Source organism: Gossypium raimondii, chromosome 13 (genome assembly GCF_025698545.1).
Source record: "Gossypium raimondii isolate GPD5lz chromosome 13, ASM2569854v1, whole genome shotgun sequence".
In the NCBI taxonomy this organism is placed as follows: Eukaryota; Viridiplantae; Streptophyta; class Magnoliopsida; order Malvales; family Malvaceae; genus Gossypium; species Gossypium raimondii.
The window spans coordinates 3,154,223-3,174,156 of record NC_068577.1 but is presented as its reverse complement, the minus strand read 5'-3'; the positions used below and the strand labels follow the sequence as shown (position 1 = coordinate 3,174,156).

The 19,934-nt window shown below is 31.9% G+C and overlaps 3 protein-coding genes and 1 non-coding gene across 4 annotated transcripts; 1 reads left to right on the top strand and 3 right to left on the bottom strand.

The window, feature by feature from the left end:
• Nucleotides 1-584: 584 nt before the first annotated feature.
• On the bottom strand, nt 585-658 carry TRNAR-UCG (transfer RNA arginine (anticodon UCG)). The gene has a single exon. It is a non-coding gene; the product is annotated as a tRNA-Arg (tRNA).
• A 1,380-nt stretch (nt 659-2,038) lies between these two features.
• On the top strand, nt 2,039-3,391 carry LOC105782004 (NADPH:quinone oxidoreductase-like). Its single transcript, XM_052626524.1, has 3 exons — nt 2,039-2,129; nt 2,309-2,435; nt 3,298-3,391. Exons 1-3 carry the CDS (start codon nt 2,039-2,041, stop codon nt 3,389-3,391), a joined length of 312 nt encoding a protein of 103 aa, XP_052482484.1.
• Nucleotides 3,392-5,627: 2,236 nt separating this feature from the next.
• LOC105782642 (ferredoxin, leaf L-A) lies at nt 5,628-6,341 on the bottom strand. The gene has a single exon (XM_012607509.2). The coding sequence runs from the start codon at nt 6,272-6,274 to the stop codon at nt 5,837-5,839; it is 438 nt and encodes a 145-aa protein (XP_012462963.1). The 5' UTR covers nt 6,275-6,341; the 3' UTR covers nt 5,628-5,836.
• Nucleotides 6,342-8,176: 1,835 nt separating this feature from the next.
• On the bottom strand, nt 8,177-14,223 carry LOC105782641 (transmembrane 9 superfamily member 1). The gene is made up of 12 exons (XM_012607507.2): nt 13,897-14,223; nt 12,391-12,583; nt 12,165-12,269; nt 11,408-11,425; nt 11,221-11,318; nt 10,986-11,138; nt 10,708-10,842; nt 10,443-10,609; nt 10,041-10,135; nt 9,572-9,945; nt 9,156-9,429; nt 8,177-8,732 (listed from the first exon to the last, which is right to left on the bottom strand). The coding sequence occupies exons 1-12, from the start codon at nt 13,996-13,998 to the stop codon at nt 8,665-8,667; spliced, it is 1,782 nt and encodes a 593-aa protein (XP_012462961.1). The 5' UTR covers nt 13,999-14,223; the 3' UTR covers nt 8,177-8,664.
• Nucleotides 14,224-19,934: the final 5,711 nt, after the last annotated feature.

Here is a 19,934-nt window from a genome sequence, read left to right as displayed (position 1 = left end):
GGTTCATATCCATGTCAACGTAAGAACATTTCTTGCAAGAGATTAATATACGAGCCTTTTCTTTTCAATTTGCCTTTAAATGTCAAATTGCTTATTACAATTTGAGCCTATATAGACCTACAAAAACTTTTTTTATTGTAATGAAAAATTTATTTTTATTTTTTATTTATCACTTATGTTTATTTAAATTAATTTTATTATATAAGTTATATTGTTATTCATCTAAAAATTATTTTGATTATTATTTAGTAATTATTTCTTAAGTTTTTGTTTTGAAAAATACGTATCAAATATGTTTTCATATTTTAATTTCAAAATAAAATTTCATTTTCATTTAACAAATGTATCTTTTAATTTAAAAAAACGAAAACTATATTCTAAAATAAGAATAGAAAATATTTTCTAAAATGGAGCCTTAATTTTTTACCTATAATTTAACTCTAATGTTTTTCTTCGAAACTCTGTACTTTTATAATATTTTACTACTATCCATAAATAAAGGGGCTAAATTAAGTAAAATTAAAGTAGCTCAAATTTTAGCATCATAGAGGCAGTAAAATTAGAATAAACAAAAAACAATCAAACGACCACAATGGGAGTCGAACCCACGACCTTCTGATCCGAAGTCAGACGCGCTAATCCACTGCGCTATGCGGTCTTAGTTGAGAGGAACGGTTAGAGTAAAAGCTTTTATACTTTTTTAAATTCTAATATTATTTATCTCTCGTGCAAGAACGTCTACATATGTAAATGCATAAAAGATGTTATGCTATTTCTATTTTATGTCTAAATATACATACATCTACACCTTATATTAAACACTACATTCAATTGGTGCCATAAGTTAATCAGAAATTAATTTATAATTGGATGGCAAAAAATAATTTTATTTTATTTAATAAGTTATATTATTTTGAGGATAATTTTAATCATGAGGTCAGGGGTTCGACCCCACCCATAGAAATGGAATAACAGGTTTTTTAAGTACTTAACTATTATTTAATAGCTGAAATAGAAGAATTTATAATTTCAATCCATACTATAACATCTTTTTTGAATGCAGTCAATTTGAATTGATATTTTCCCCATCATCATTATCATCATAATTATTGTGAAAAAAACGTCAACAATAATTAGAAAGCAAATGTATGTATAACCAAAAGCGGACTACATTTTATGGCCAATCATTTACCTATTTTAAAGCATCTACGACGAAAGGATTAATCAATGCTACCGATGATGGACACTCTGTTATCAACCTATATATAGAGAGAAAGAGACACACACACAAATACAATAGGATTTGAACTAAAACCTATATAATTTTCAACATTTGTAGTTTTCCATCGGTCAAAGCCTCATTTACCATCTATTCTATTAATAAAATCTCTTATTGAGTTAGTATCACGAGTGAATTGGACACCAACTCATTCAGTGAAATTACGAAAATATCATTCCGTGTTTAAAACAAGTTATATTATTCAAAAGTATTTTGATCTGTTTACTTTTTCAAAAACAATAAAAAAAATTGCATGTGGTTGAATTTAAATCTATGCTATTAACATTAATAAAGCATTCACTTTACCATTAAACTAAAGATTTATTTTAATATGTTATTTGAGACACTAACTCACAATTGATGATGACAGATCTAATAAATAATTGTAATATATTTAATATTCTTAATATAATGTATTTATGTGCTTAGATTTTATTTTATACATAATTTAATCTATTTTTATTTAAATATCGTACATATTTTATATACTATTATTAATTATTTCAAACCATATATTTCATTATTTATTACATTTATTTTTAGGGTAAACTACACTACAAGTCACCAAACTATTTTTTTAAAATTTGATTACCTAACTATTCAAGATTGTTCTTTTTTTTTGTCCATTTCGGTTAAGTGCCGTTAATTGTTTGTCAGGAGGGTGACGTGATAATTAAAAAACCGGTATAAGAACAAATTTAACCTTAACTTTTATTTAGTCCTAATTTTTTAAGTTTAACTCCTCAAAATTAGAGTGCAATGGAAGCCATAGCAGCAGCGAAACCAGTGATCAAAGTGGCTGCTCTTTGTGGGTCTTTAAGGGATGGCTCTTACGATGAAGGCTTACCTTGTTTGGGTTTTTGTTTTTGTTTCTGCTTTTGGGTTTTTTTTTTTTTTTTGTTCCCCTTCACACTATTGACGTCTAAAGGAATGTTCTTTTTTAGTTTCTGGGAAAAATGTTGATTTGGGTTTTTTGTTTCAGCAATGGAGCTAAGGTAGAAATTGATGGGATTCAGATTGATTAATTAGGCATTTCACCGATTCCTATGCTCAACACCGATCTCGAAGTTGATGGGAAGTATCCGCCTGTTGTTGAGGCTTTCAGGCAGAGGATTTTGGTGGCTGATAGCATCCTCTTTGCTTCCCCTGATTACTGGTATGAAGCATTCAGCAGTATTTGTTGGCTACAAAGTATTTTGGGTTTCATTTCTTTATATTTTCTGTAATCTATACCATGATATACACGCAACTCCATCAACAATGTTCAAAGGTGTCACTATGAATTGGTGAGTTGGAATTGGAACCACTTTTCTATGCACTGTCAGTTCAAACAGTTTGACATTTCATCAAAAGGTCAAATTTCCTGTAAAAGGAAAAGCTTAATTTTGACAATGGAGGAATTATGAGTTAGACTTAGTTTGGATGGGCGGTGTGTTTATCTCTGGTGAGGTTAAAAATAGCGGTGACGGTGAGATTAGTTACTGTAGCTATGAGATTGGATACTGTAGCAGTGAGATTAAAAATAATGGAGTGTGTTTGGATTCAAACGCAGCTGTAGCGGTGAGGTGAGAATAAAAAATGACTATTAAGGACATCATATTAGAATTGATATATAATAGAAGTTTTAAAATTATTTTACTTTTATAAAATTATTAAAATATGTGAATTTATAAATTAATTTAATAAAATATTAAAATGTATCTTCCAATATTTTATTATAAATATTTTAATAAATTATATAATCAATTTAAATTATTTAATAGATAAAATGATAATTATTTTTAATTTTCAGCAGCATTCGGCTGCCAAATCTGAAAAAAAAAAGATTAGAAAAGAAATTAGTTTAACTTTCAAGGATAAAATGGTAAAATAATAAATAAAAGTATGGGTATTTTTGTTTGTTAAAAATACCAACTGCCCCAGTGAATTTTAATTGCTGCTGAAATCTCCAGCTGATTTTTAGCATATTAGCGTGATGAAAATACATTTTCACTTAACTGTTATGCTGAACCAAACAGCATAGCAGTGAGGTTTGTAGCAGTTATTTACCCCAACTGCACCTCACTGGCATTAAAAGCCAAACCAAAGGAGTCAGGGTGTATTAAATTGTAAAATAAAGAATCTTTTTGAGTTGAAAATATGCTATATTTGGGGTTAGGGTGATTGTTCATTTAAGATCATAGGTGGAAGAAGTCATAAGTTTTGTTTTTTTTTTTAACAATACAAAGTTCAAAACTTTTTAGCTGGAGATGTATCAAATTGAGATTATTTGTAAATTTTGAGGGTTAATTTTTAAAATTATGACTAAAGTGATATAATATGTGAAAGCTGAGATGGTAAATTTGTTGTTATACTGATTTTTTAACTGTCACATTACCCTCTCGCCGTTATTTTTAAACATACATTTATGTTCTAAATATGCTATGTGTGATAGGATTTCTAGTTTATATTATTTTTTATAGATATATTTGTTACATAATTTTATTTTTTAAATAATTTAATATTTAATTGATTGAATCTTAGTCCAGTTGGCATCGATATTGTTGGCAGTGCAAGAGGATGTGGGTTTAAGTGCGCTGAAGTGCATTATCCTCTTATTTAAAGTTGAGGGTTATGGGTAGTTTTAGGCATTGTATCAAAAAATAAAGATTAGAAATAGCAATGATACACTCATAAGGAAAAAAGTAAATAAAAATTTAATAACAATTTAAAATTTAAATTGGTTTTTAAAAAAAAGTTGTATTATTTTTATTTTTATTGTTTTTGGTGAAAAAAAAAACATAACTAAAGTAATTACAAAAACAAGACTATCCACTCCAACAAGGAAGTCTCAAACAAAAGTAAATTATATGTTCAATATTTGACCAAATTGACCAAACGATCAACTTCTTTATTTTCCTCTCTAGAAATTGACCGAACATACATTTGATGGATCCTCTTGATCAAGGCAGAATTGGACCCTTCTGAAGAATTCACCCGGATAGCTATGACCGCCTCAAAACAGTTAGATTAAATAAGCACCTTATCATATCCTCGCTCAATAAGAAGACTCAGTCCATCTAAAATACCTCACAACTTCACATCAAAAATAGGACAATTACCCATAAATCTATTATAACCAAGAATCTACGCTTCATCTTAATCACAGACAATTTCCCTTACCGCTGCCAACCTAACTTTTTTCTGAATAGATCCATCTGTACTCAAACATTCTCAATCGTTAGCTACTTTAATCTATTCTCAAACATGATGACAAGTGCATTTAATAACCTATTAGTGTAAAGGCTTGCTACATTTTACCCTTTTGTAAGCTAAAAGCTTACAACTTGATGGTCATCAACACTCTAAGATTAGCCAATGTTTTCAGATAGATTGGTGTGGAGGGTTAAAATAAAATTAAAATTTTAAAAAAATATTAAAAAATTAAAAATTTAGCTTATTGAATCAATTTAGTTCAGTTTAATCACTTTGTACGTCTTGGTTCACAAATTAATCAATTTTATACCTTTCATTGGACTAATACCTTAATTAATTTTTGATTCAGTCTAATCCGATTTAGAATATACTATTTGATTCACAGTAATAAAATATTTTTCAATAGAAATAGAACAGAATAAAATTTACAAAAATAATAAAAATACCAAATCAAAGAGTGTAATATAAATAGAAAAAAGAGAGGGTGAGACACCATTGCAGCTTTGCTTTTTGAAAAAGAGATTTTATTAGTTCACTGAAATTGAATCAGCTGGGTTGGGTATGACTTGATTAGATGGGAAAGATCGATGAACGTGAATAAAGGTTACACACTTCAACCAAATATTTGGTTCGTTGTGAGTAAGACTTAAGCGTGAATAATGGTATGATACTCAACCTATGTTATTTGGATAGGTGGTATGTTTATCTGTGATTAGTATAAAAATAATGGTATAATAAAATTAAATATTATAACAATATTATAGTATTGGGGAGCGTCACCCATAATCCACTTGGATATAAAATATATACTATTATTATGAGAGGATTGGATTCTGTTTAATAATTTGTACGGAAAAGAAGATATTATTTTTTTAATAATTTAATGTTATATTAATAATTTTATCTTGAATTTTAGAATTTTTATTTGGATTTAATCTTTTTAAAGATGAAAATATTGAAATTCAAATGAAAATATTAATATAATATGAAATTATTGAAAAAGAGATACTTTGGTGGATATAATGGGTTGGGTGAGTTTTACTTTCACCTGCATTTCTTTGGGGTGTTGGATTAGTGACTCTTTTCGTCGTGAGCCAGAATTAATTCCCTGCAACTCCACAATAGCATTCACGGTGGAACAACTTGAAGAATATGAGAGGGAGAAAACAAAGAGATTCTTAACCATTATAAAGATTATTAGGGCTACAATGATTCCATTTTTTTGACTACAAAAATGAACAACAAAAAAAAAACCTTAAAAGAACATGGAATTCATTCAAGAACATTAAAAAATAAACACATCCCTTAAACAACACTAAAAGTCCCCCCCCCCAGAAAAAAAACCCTGAAAACCCAGTTGCTTTAAACGACATCTTCCTCCCGGTGTGTTTCAATGACGACATCACTTGTTGGGAGAGCAACGCAAGTGAGAACAAAGCCTTCACCCATTTGTTCATCACTAAGGAAGCTATTTTCAGACTGGTCCACACTGCCTTCTTTGACTCTCCCAGCACATGAAGAGCAAGCACCAGCCCTGCACGAGTACGGAAGATCAATCCCGTTCTCCTCCGCCGCGTCCAGGATCTTCAAATCATCTGGGCACTCAAACTCTTGAGGTCCTTCCGGAGTGAGCAGCGTTACTTTGTATACTGCCATTGTAAGACGCCCACCTCTTTGGGGTTTTAGCCCGAAAAGAGCCTGCTTAAAGTTTGGGAGGGAGGATAGGCTCCTCACTGGCTGGCAGCGGACGAATGAGGTGCTGCTGACCGTGGAAGTGGAGAGGACGGCGGTGGAAGCCATTTTCAGTTTTCAGAAAAAGGACTGCCCGTTTATTGTTATGGCAGGCCAAAGGGGGTATGGGAGTGGAGCTGTGTTTATAAAAACAACGAGAGGATGTAGTTTGTATGGAGACTTATCTTCCACGTGGCGTAATATTTTGTGGCTTTCATTATCTTTTTATCATTACCATCAATTTAATGGTGCTTAACCCTATGGCATTTTATTCAAGAGAAAGAGAAGGAAAACAATAAGGTATAATTATGGATTTAGTCCAACTGTATTGATAATTCCCATGAGTTATTGTTTTAGTTTAGAGTATTTAAAGATTTTAAAGAAAGTAATAGTAAAACTGTTGAAGTATGAAACCCAACACCAACAACCCCTCTTATAGAGCAAAAGTGATTTGGGAAGTTTCACAAACATGCGTCCTAATGTATATGGTAACACATTATCAAGTAAGTCATCCCTTGAACCAATAAAGAGTGACACATGACCTCATTCAATAACGGCCACTTCTCACATCTGTTAAGTCAACTATAAATTTATCTAAAACTACATTCCCATCGAATCACCATTTATTTCAAGTTTCAAATATTTTTAATCTTCTTAAATATACTCAAAATATTTCTTAAATCCAGATACCTACACTCTAGAAATCCTTACTATCTTGAATGACAAGTCATAGAAACCCAATATCTTAAAGAAGGTCACTTTATAATCTCCTCCTCAATCGGTGGAAACAACAATAATTATGCCTATACCTTGCGAGCTCATGCCTCATTGGTCAATATTTTTTTGCCAAGATAACTTTGTGGGCTAAGAAACCTACTAATTTGAACCATCAAAGCCACTTGACATAGATAAAGTGTTTACCGCCACATATATTCAATTCCTATTCCTAGACATCGGCAGTTCATATTGAAAGCCTATCTAGGACAACCTACTATAGCAAAATACCTATAGGCCAACTAGCACAACACATGGCACCTCGAAAACTGTCAAAGAAGACCTCCTTTTAAAGACTCATGGGAACCAAAAAAAAAAAAAAGACGAAGACATTAATCATCTCCAAAGAAGCCTCAACTCTCTTCTCTTTTTTATTCCCCAATCTTCTTCTATCCAATATTATTTAAATCGATCGGTTGAACCAATTGAATCAAAAATTAACTTAAATACCGATTCAAAGAGTGACTTTAAACTAATTACCCAAAAACCGATACGAACTGGTTCAATTGGTTAAAAAATTGATAGAACCAATAATTAAACCGAATAAATTAAATTTTTTAATTTTTAATATTTTTTAATCAAACCAAAAATTTATTCAATCCAACCACCAATTCAATTCAATTTTTAAAATCATTGATTCCAACGCTCATATTCTGATTACTCTCGCTTCTCTAGCTTTTCTACAACTCTTTAGCTTCTAAGTCAACCATCTTAAATCACCACACCTCCAGGTATATACATCAAATACATTTAAAAGAAAACCCACTTTAAGAACAAATCCTTTTCTGTTGAAAAAGTATGCCAGACGGTTAAACTTGATGAATCTAATTAACTAAATAAAATAGCGATACAAAATTTAGATTAGAGTTGGAAAAAGAAATTAGTCTAAAAAACCAAAACCATACAATAAAAAAGACAATTTCTTTTTGAGCAAGGAAAAATAACGAAGCAAATATTACAGATTTGGAAACCATAAAAAAAAAAAAAAAGTTAAATAATTATGCCAACCACAGCTTTCATATCATAACATCCATATTTCGTTAACATTGCATCGGAAAAGATTTTACTAACTCCTTTGCTATTACAGTACAGGCCATGTAATTATTTTCGCTATTTAATGCCGTTTTCACTCAGTCTACCTAGTATACAGAACCCTTCTGATTCCTCTATATTAGTCCTGGAAAAATATAAGAAACATTTTCCAAGAAAAGAAACACCATTCATTTACTGAATTACTTCAAAAGGTTCCTTTATCCCAGGGGGAAAAAAAGTAATATTCCAAATCCAAATGGAATTTAAGTATCAGTTCCTACACAGACACGACAACATCTATAAGCAGAGGGGTCAAGGACACATCTATAACAAGTAAAAATGACACAAGTCTTATACTTTAGCTAGTTTCTGAATTATAAAACAATATCTGAAATCTAACAAACCAGGGCTTCAAGTTGCAGCCAGAGGAATAAAATAATAATAATAATTATAACAGAAGCAAAACAAAATCTCAGGGCTTTCCCTGTTCCATGGTACCAAGAATACATGTTACCGTCAAACGCCGTGATTTAATATATAGGCTTCGTTGGGTTCCCCTGTACCTGATCAGGAGCTTCCTCTCAGCACTTATTGCCTCGATAACTAGAATTCTCGCAGAAGTGCTGATGGTTCTACTTTCCGACAGCAATGTTCTAGTCACACTTAATGTTTCTATAGATCCTCCGTACGAATAAATTGGAACCAAGATAACCTACAGCTCCTGAATATAGAAATGGAAATAATTAGAATACTGGACATGAAGTAGGGAATCAGAGGATGCCACGAACTCTTAACACTATCTGGCAAAATATGAAGGGTATTAAACAGCAACACAGAAAATAAACAAGACAAAACCACTGCTCGAACTAATAAAAAGAGAGAGAGAGAGAGAGAAACGCTCAATGTCTTGCAAAATCCTGTATGATCTACAGACATTTTAATACATCGATCGCAAAAATTGTCCAAAATTTCGAACAAGGAAAACAATCCAGAAATTTTTGGGCAAGATTTCAAGCTTTCAAGCAGACAGAAACATAGAAGATTAAGGATAAACTCATTTCCACTGAATATGTCATGCGTGAAAAGGGTGGACAGCCTTTTTTATAAATATGATGGATTATTCTATATATATTTCAAAACTCACCGCAGAGAATTCCCAAGCCAAGACAAAACATCAAAGTGTATCCGAAGTAGAAGCTGGTTTGAAAGAAGCCTGACATCTTGGTTTTAACGTGATAATAGTATACGGAGTATAAATACACATAGACAGCTGTGGAGGCAGCAGAGAAGAACGATGTCCACTGCCAGTGATAATTCTCAGCATTTAGCAAGAAATATGTCCCCACAATTGTCACGCAAACAGTTACAATGATGAGAATCAGGAAGACCAGCAGCATAAAGCCATACACATAATAAACCTGCAAAACACATAATATATCCAAATAACTTATGACTCGCAAAATGAGGCAAATTATCAACCAAAAACATTAGGTAAAAAGAACTGCAAATGTGATTTTTGTCCCTCGTCAAATGATTAAAACCTAGGAAAAAGAACTTCACCTTGTAATTCCAGAAGGATGTGAAGATAAAATACATTTCAATGAATATGCTGCCAAATGGCAGAAGTCCTCCCATCAAAGACACCACAGAGGGGGTCAAATACCATTTCTTCTCCGGAATTGGGCGAGGAATGGTCTTCACACGGCAAGGATTATTTGGAGCACCACTCCAGTTTCTTCCAACAACTGTACCAAGAAGGGCCAGGGGGAATGAAATGAAAGCCCAAATTACGAAAACAACCACCATTGTTCCAAAAGGAATAGCTGCTAGAGATCCATAGAAAATAGCGACTGTATTCAAGATGAAACCAATGCCAAAGCACATAAATGGGAACAGACACGCTGTAAGGATCATTGACTTTATCCAACTTTTACCTGAAAAAAGAAACAAAAGCAACCTTTTAAATTGAAAGAACCGCAAGTAGAGAGAACATATGCAGGTGAAAATCATTAAGGGATAAAGCACATACCCCCATTCCGTGAGTACATGCCACCACTCACATAACCAGAAATGAATGATGTAAAAGCATAACACAGTATAAAAGTAGTGACAATTGCTCCTCTCCTGAACAAACATAATCAGTTTACAGGATTACTAATAGTCAAAAGGCTGAACGATGAAATGGGAAAACCAAACAGCAAAGAGATTCATACTCTGAATTAAAAATGGCAAGATAAAACACCATGGTCAAAATTTACTATGCTACAAAAAAGAAGACTCGTAAACAAAGGTGATCCCATCGAGAGCTCCATGCATTTATGCTTGACTTTATATATGCATAAAAGTGGTATCCAAGAGAGGCAGAGGAATAAATATGTACATTCAACTGTTAACAACGGTCACGAATTGTCAGTTCATACTAGCCACATACCCGACATACAACGTTCCCACAATTGCCAATAAGATGACAAGGAGAACAAGCAATGCTAGCTGAGCTCCTGTGCCAACAACGGCAGAAAGCAGAACCAAATTGTAAGGAGGCCGGAAAACATCACCATGGACAAGTTTCCAACCAGACTCCTCACTCACATCCCTTTCCTGAAAACATAGGTAAAATAAAAAGGAGAACATGAATAACCAGATAACAGAACTTTGCTTGTATAAGAGGAAAAAAGAAAGGGTCCAGGTATTATCACCAAAGTTTCCAGATCATCATCTTCCCGAGCATACTTCGCATAGTCATTTCTCAGAGTTCGCATCAAAATCATGGACACCAGACCAGTGAGGAAGATAACCATCATGAATGAATTGAAGACAGAGAACCAGTGGATCTGCATATTGCGGTATGTTTTTAAAGCTCTCATAAAATTTAGAAGAAAACAGAATAACCCAATGCAAGACGTGTGAACACAATTTTGTTGCAAAAAAGAAAAAAAGTCAAATGAAGAGAACGATCACCAATAACAGTGCTTACTTGGTGCTCAAAGAAAGGATAGTCTAAATAGACATCAAAGCGACGAGCAAAAGTGACATTAGTTGGAATCCATTTAATAGAGTAAGTCAGGTCAAATATTCTCCCTGCTTCCAGTGGTTTTGGACTCTCCTGAGTGAGATTGACATGAATAATCTGCAAGATTGAAGTATGATCAATATCAGCAGCAGATACCAAAACATGGAACTGAATTATACATATGTCTAGAATCACAAACCTGATCCTTATTGAATTTAATAATAATATTCTTATGTGTGTAGAGGACATGCTTGCTATTATCACTGTTCCTATCAGGATGCAGCTCACCAACAAAGCCTAAAAAGTTAACATTAAACTCTTCAGTAACAGGCTATAAAAGGATTAGTAAACCAAAGAAAAGAAACAGAAAGTGGATTAGTGCTTACCCCATAAAGGCAGGTCATCTGAACTTTCAGCATTGAGAAGCGCAGAAACATGGCATGAAAAAAAAGGCAAGGAAGATAGAGTAAGTGCTCGAACAAAATAACCCATATCGACAAAAGTATCCCTTAAACTCGGCAAGTAGACATGTCATACCAAGAGAAAGCACCCGTGCATCCTCACTTTTCAGATCCACTTAAATGATTTAAAATGTAGATCTAGCTTGCATTATGCAACAATCCATAACCATGCAACCAATAAAGGTCCATAAGATTTTTGTAGTGCAGATAAGAAACCTTTCGTTTCTTTGCATTAAGCAAAAAAGAAAACATAAGAGTTTGATGACTGATGGCAATAGAAATATTTATTTAAAATAGATCAGGAGGAGGAAAAACCTTGTATAAAATTTTACCAAACACAAGTCTGCATAAAAATCATTTTCATCTATTACAGGTGTCAATGCATGTAATATGGCTGTAACTTATCCACACCCAACATCCATGTCTCCATAAATTTCCTTGAAATTCCCAACACGCATGGAACATTTTATTTTCACAATGGTGTGTTCTAGGGAAGGAATACATGGCATCAGATTTTTCACTGCCCACCAAAACTCACACCCCCAAACAGAACAACACCCTCCCAAAGCTTTAAAATCCAGCGATTTTCAGTACTCATCTGAGCTGTCAAGTATCAATATCTTTCTAACTCTATTTGTGCACAGTTACAACTTTTGTATAAATAATGAAAAGCTAAACATACCCATGAAGAATTCAAACCAATAACTGTTCTCAATTGCATCCTTGAACTCCCTGACCTTTGCTTCATCAAGTTCAAGTTGGCAAATGGTACTTTTTTCCACATTCTCTGATGAAGAACAAAACAAAAGGAGCAGAAGGAAAAATAAAAAGTCAAAACACATGCAGAAAAGTTATGAAAGAAATTACAGCAACCAAATTAAGTGTTGAACAAAGAAAAAGAAGCGTACTTTGGAACTTTATATCAATTTGGCTATCAATCAGTTCATTTCCACCAAGGACCTCACCAAGACCACCCCATTTGTGAGCCGGATTGGTGCCCGGATGACAAAAAGGAAGGCTGTAATAGTTATACGTTTCTTGTGGATTGTTGTATGGACCAACTTTATTTACCCATAGAGTAACAGGATCATCAGGTTGATACTGCAAGGAATACCAAGAGGAGAATTGGTAAAATTTACACAGAACTTTCGAAGTAGAGAAACGCAACATAAAAAAATTACAGAAATCTAACAGCATACAACAACAAGCATATCTAAATATCAACCACACTTCGGGTTAAAGATAATAATCGTAAGTTTTTATACAGAACTGTTATTTGAACACAAGGAAATGAACAGGACAGGATGATGTAAAATTGATCTCAAGGATTGGCATTCAGCATGATACTTCAAGAAATTCTGTGAAGCCTGCACCCCAAGAACTCAAATCCATGAATTAAAATACTCAGCTCACCAGTCACCAACTGTAAAATATATGAATGAAAATGAGTCGGGGAGCTATTTGCCTGGTAACTGATTTCCATCTGATAATTCAATTCAACATGGGATAACTAACAAGCTTTGTCTGCAAAGAGCATCTGAACCAAGCCAAAATGCTTAGACTGATAATTCAGGAACAGACAACAGATCAAATTCCTTGGTCAAAGTCCTGAATGTTTATTGATTCAATATCATTCATAAGAAGTCGCATAAACAAATTTCCAACCTACTCTCCCAGTGTATTCAAGGAAAGCATGACCTTATACCTAGTAAAGGACAAAAGGCTTAAAACATTGATAATATTCTTCCTCACTATTCCAGCTGAGACATTTCTCTGGCTATTATAAAAGGTAACTAAGACAGCTCAATATAATAGGATATTAACCATGCAAATGCAAAGACATCCAAGAGTTCCCGCGAGTATTCTGCAATGAACCCGTCTAACACTTTCAAGCAGATCCAATCAAACAAACTGGATCCAAATGAAAACCAATTAAAAAAATTAATAATAAATTCAACAAACAAGAGGCTGGAAAACGCTAAGAACTATATATTTAAACATGAAGGAATCCATGCCAACTTCACTACAATCTGATTTACCTCAACCGTAGCTTACTGCCTAACCTCAACGTGAAAATGATACAATTCAAGCGTGCATAAACAATCTTTACCGAACATGTTTCGAACATTTCATACATAAATTTACATTACGAAACCGTACATCAGATCCACATCTTACACCTCATAATAGCAACACAGTAACAACAATTTCTGTATAACAAATGCCACAAATAACACGTAAGTCATAAATTTCTACAAGTCAATGGCAATCCTTAAATCTAACAACAAAAAACTGCCCAGATCTGAGTCAAATTAAAATAATAAAATTACACGATAATTTTTTTTTTTAAAAAGGAATTAAAATGTCACTGTTAGGGTTAAAAGTAGAGGGTAAGAGGAGAATAGAATGATTACCTTGTGATCTGACTCAGAAGCGAAAACCGGAGAAAAGAATATGAAAACGACAACGAAAAGAGATAAGGTTGATCGGACAGTGGAGAATACGGAAGATGACATGACGGTGCTCGGATCTGAAGCTAAACCGGAGGTCGATTCAAAACACTACACTGCTGCTGAGTTCTCTTCCCCTTTTATAATTCGAACTATAAATTTGGGAGAGAATTTTTTCCTTTTTTGTTTTAAATTACATGAACCTGCTCTCTTGTTTTCTCGTCTTCTTTCTAAGATTGGTGACCTTCGGGTAACGCGCTCTTTTCTAATGATTTTTTTTTTTTTGGATGAAATTTAAGTGACGTTCTAAGATAATAATGATTTTGATCCCTTGTTAATAAGGGTTAATATACAATTTGGAACCTAAACTTGACTTTAATATTCATTTTGGTAACTGAAAATTTTAGTTCTAATTTGATACCTAAATTTGATTTCACTGTTCAATTTAGTACCCATACCAAACACCATCATGTTTCCTAATGAATGTTTGACACATATGCTCTAGTAAAAAAGACATATGTACTTAATTGAGATAAAAAAATTGCTCAAGTGCCAAATTCAATATTAAAGTTAAACTTGGGTACTTAATTAAGACGAAAAGGTTCAAGTATCAAATTGAAAATTTTCAGTTACCAAAGTGAACATTGAAGCCAAAATCAGGTGCTAAATTACGATAAAAAAATCTTAAGTACAAAGTTGAATATTAAAACCAAATTCAGATACCAATTTATCTAATAAACCTATTTTTTATTAACATTGACTTGTCTGAGAATTAATGGTGAAGATCTCCTTGTGATATGCAGGTTTAAAGGATCTGGTCTTCGGCCCATAGATTTCCTCGCTAACTCTAAACTTCTACGCGGCCCATCTTGCTTTACGCAAAGATGAACTAAATTTGACTCGATTTGAAGATATGAATTAAATGTTTTAAATAATTCAAGTTAAGTCAAATAAATAATTCGAGTTAAATAATTTAATAATTAATTATAATGTAGTTTCAATTCGATTCATTAAAATTTCAAATCAAGTTTAATTAATGAAATAAGTCTTATCAATTTAATTAACTCAAGTCTTTTTTTTACTTTATTAAATGCTCATACCTATTTTGTTAGCAGACCTGTTCGTGGATCGGGTTATCTGTTCAAGCCTCAAGGCTTATTCGAAATTTGGGAGGGTTTAAGCAAAAATATTATATTTGAATAATGGATTTAGGCAAAAAAATAGACTCGTTTAAAATATAGGTTGGGTCGGGCTCAAGCCTTAAAGCCCGATCTGACTTAACCTGTTTTTAAGTTTATAATATTTTATATTATATTATTTTTTATATATTATGTAATTTATAACATATTAAAAAATAAAACCTATACTAAATGTATAATATTACTCTAATATAAACATTAAAATAATGTTAAGATGATTATATAAAAAATCAATAAATAGAAAATTATATAAAAATATTAAATTAAAATAATATAAATAATTTTTAAAAATTAAAAAAAATATGGGCACCCCTAAAATAGGCTTGAGTTAGTCATTTACAAATAAGGACTAGCTTGTGTAAAATTTTAGACCGATATTTCAGGTCGGGCCAAACTTGAACAAATATAAAATATAATAATATTATATTTAAACCCAACCCGAACCATGAACACTTCTTATAAGTGACTTTTTTATAATTGACTTGAAGTTGATTATCAACTACCTCCTCTTGAACAAAGTGCAAGTCTAAGTCCACATGCTTGGTATTAGTGTGGCAAAACAGGGTTAACAGCCATTGCGACTGTGCTAGTATTGTCACACCATAGTTTTGAAACACCTTTCAACTCCACACCAAAATCAGCAAGGACTGACTGTAGCCACTGTAACTCATAAGCATCATTTTCAACGTTGTTATATTCTACTCATGCTGTGGACCTTGAAACAGATCTCTGTTGTTTTAGAGCTCCAAGCCACCAAGTTGTCATTTAAATCTGTGCAATATCCCTGAAATAGATCAGTTGCCATCCTTGTCACTTCCCCGGTCTACATCAAAGAAGGCCACAATAGTCATTTCTATGCATCCCGGAGAAAAGACCAACCCATAATCAAGTGTTCCTATTCTTTTAATAACAACCTCGTGCTCATCTCGAGGAGACTGCAATTACCGCACTACTTTGTTGACACTAGATGAGATGTTTGGCCTTGTGTGACACACATAGAAAAAGAAGTCTAATAATGCTACGATAGAGCTATGGATCTGCAAACAACTCTACCTCATCCTTCAACAATTTGCATGAGATGGTCATTGGCGCAGCACAAATCCATTCCCAGGCTTTTTTCACCTTTATTCCCAAGAAATACTTAAGGCTTCCAAGGTCCTTAAGTGAGAACTTAGTATGAAGTTTGTCAACCAGATCAACAATCACTTCATTCGAACTACCAGTGATTAAGATATCATTTATATACACTATAAGGTACACAATGACATCATTGTCTTTGCAAACAAACAAGGAATAATAAACCTTGCAATGTCGTATTTGGAGGTCTTTCAGGTACTCTTTGAGCTTAGAGAACCGACTTAGGGCCTGTCGCAATACAATGCCATTTGGTGCATATTGTTCAAAACCTGGAGGCTGTACCATGTACACCTCCTCTAAAAGATCGCAATTCGCAAAGGCCTTGTTGACATCAACTTGCCTGATTGACATTTGATTGGCTAAAGAATAGAGAGTAGCATATGCACAGTGGGTGACTTCACAACTGGGCTATAAATCTCCTTGAAAACTTGTCCAAGGACTTGAGAGAATCCTTTGCCTACAAGTATTTCCTTGTAATGTTCAACTGTTCCATCTGCATTTCTTTACTTTTTTACAACCATTTGCATCCAATGGGAAATCTATTAGGGGAATCTTCTTCGAGGACCGTGTCTTATTGTTCACCAATGCTTTATATTCAGCTATCATCGCTTCCTTCCACTTCTTAGACTATAGTGCTAGATGTCTGTCAGGTGGAACTTCATCGACTTCTACACAATATGCTTTTGGTTTGCACGCACTTGCTTTTCTTATTGCGACCATACCATGTGTATAGACTTGTGCTGTAATTCTGTAAGACTCCATTGCAGCAAGCACATATATACTCCTATCTTCATTGTCGTGAGATGCAGTTAGCTGACCAACAAAATAACCGATAGGTACACTTGCTTATTCAACATTGGCAGTGACATTAGCTGGTTGTGCAGGTGCAAGAGAACCAACGCCAATTGGGAATTGAGGTGACAGTCCATCGGTCTCGAGGTTGCATCAAAAGAATCAATTAGTAACAACCCTCAATTCTAGAGCTAAAATTAGGTACTAAATTGAACATTAAAATTAAAATTAAATATTTATTTAGGATTAAAAAACTTAAGTAATATTGAACATTAAAATCAAAATCAAGTATCAGATATTAAATCAACCTAAATATTTAAATGGAGTTTAAAAAATGGACATGCATACTTATTGATATTTAAAAAAATAAAAATGGAATATTGAAAAAAATTCATTTTTAAAATTTATGATTATCCCTATTAACAATGTTATTTCTAAATTTTGAACTTTTGTGCTTTTGTTGGAAGTGCAATATGTCTTTAAGGCTCACTCATTATTAGACCTATTTATGGGTAGGTTACCTGCTCAGGCACTAAGGCCTGCCCAAGACTTGGAAGAGTTTGGGTAAAATATTATACCCAAAAAATGAGCTTAGACAATAAATTAGACCCATTTAAAATATGAGCCGGATTTTAACTTAAACATTCAAGGTTCGAATCTGGCCCATTTTTAAGTTTATAATACTTTATATTATGTAATTTAAAACACATTAAAAAATCTATACTAAATATATAATACTACTTTAATGTAAATATTAAAATAATTTTAAGATGATTATATAAAAAAATTTAATAAAAAATGTATAAAATTATTAAATATTAATATAATATAATATAATTATTTTTTAAAAAATAATATGAGTGAGCCTAAAATAGGTTTGGATTAGTTTTTTGTAAATATGGATTGATTTAAGCAAAATTTTGAGCTCATATTTCGGGCCAGATCGAGTTTGGACAAGTACAAAACATGTAATATCATGCCTAAATCTAACTCAAACCCGATCCATGAATACCTCTATTCATCATTTATGAAATATATAAGATAATAATTTAATATTTAAATTGATAAAAATATTAATGAATAAGATATATATTTATTGCAAAAACGTTACCGAAAGAAACGGAAGAGAGTTTAAAAGTTACAAGTTAGAAGCCAAAGGTCAAGTCATGAGCTCAGGTTCCATTCCTAAAATGGTTTCATTAGCGAGAAAAGGGAACAATGGCTTAAGGACGCAAAGTGCAGGTGACCCACGCGCAGATATGGACGTTGGTATCACTCTCTAGAGGAAGACATAATCAAGTAGGCTCTGGACCCAAATTAATGGTGTGGACCTTTTGGTGATTTACATATATTTTCATACGATGGCGAAGTTGATCAAATCAGGTAAAAAGGACAAAAAAAAAGAAACGTATGAGAATTGAAATGTTCTTTTCACAATCTATTAAATACCAAACAAATTAGCACTTAAGTTTATTCCAATCAACAATTCTTATAACAAATTTGCATTTAAAATTTTATAATTGTTTTGAGGAATTTAAATTTTATTTTAATTTATAAATATAATCATAATTAAAATATAAATTATACACATTCAAAATAGAAAATTTATACCAAAGTTTCATATGTATAGTTGCATAAAATCAAAGCTCATGTACGAAATTACACATTGAATCAAAATTCCGTGTAATTTTGTAATTTGTACCTAAATTTGGCATGCATAATTTACCTGGATAAAACATTAAATATGACAATTATAATATTAAAACATTAATTATAAAATTACAAAGGTATTTTAGTTTTACACTAATCTAATATATATTAACTAGTTTTCTTTACCCGTGCTATGTACACGTTGATTGCATTATTAATTAAATTAAATTAAATTAATCTTAAATTTTTTCATAAATTTTGTAATGTTTCATTAAAATGTGATAACTTACATTAAATTTAATTTAAATAAATAGCATTTTAAAATTATTTTTAAAATTTAAATATTATAATAAATTTTGTCAAATTATAATTTTATATATAGTTTCTAACTTAATTTTAATTATTGATTAGTGGATATAGATTTTTAATTAAATTTTGCGACCACTAAATAATTTATTGTAACATTATTTATATATTTAAAATATCTATTTCAATTTTAGTAGTATATTTAATTTGTAAAAATATTAATAAACTTAAAAGATTTTTGAAACAATTTCAAAATTTAAAATGTATATAAAATTGTAAGTTAAATTATTGAATATAAGCAAATTAGAAAGACTTATTATGAATTATACGAAAAAGTTCCTCCACGAATGTTTTCCTTTTCTATTGCTACATGTCAAAAAAAAAATAGTATTATCATTTTAAAACTTAAAATCTCTCTTCCCATATGTATACTAAAGCAAGCAGATTATTTGAATGTTAATAAAATTTTTGTTTTCCGTTCTCTTTGTTTCTTTTTCTATTTTTCTCCCTTCTTTATTTTTTTAACGTAGTTTCTTTATATTTTTCATTTGTTAAAATTAGTTCAAAAGCTCGCCTCACTCAAAAAAGTTGAATTGTTCAAAGGAAATAAAAATATAGGGACAAGTTTTAACAAATGGAAAAATATAGAAAAACTACATTAAAAGAAATAGAGAATGGAGGAAAACAAAAATATAAAAAAATTGCTCAAAACGAAAAAATACGGGGACCGATTGTATAAATTAACCTAAAATTTTTGTTTGAAATGATGATTTAACATGCCACGTCAGCTTACCATTACACCATTAACGGCAATTAACAGCTTAATAACTAAAATATTACAATGCAATAACGTAAGTCGCTAAAACATAATATTTCAAACATAAGTGACTAAAATGTAACTTGAGATAAATAAAAATA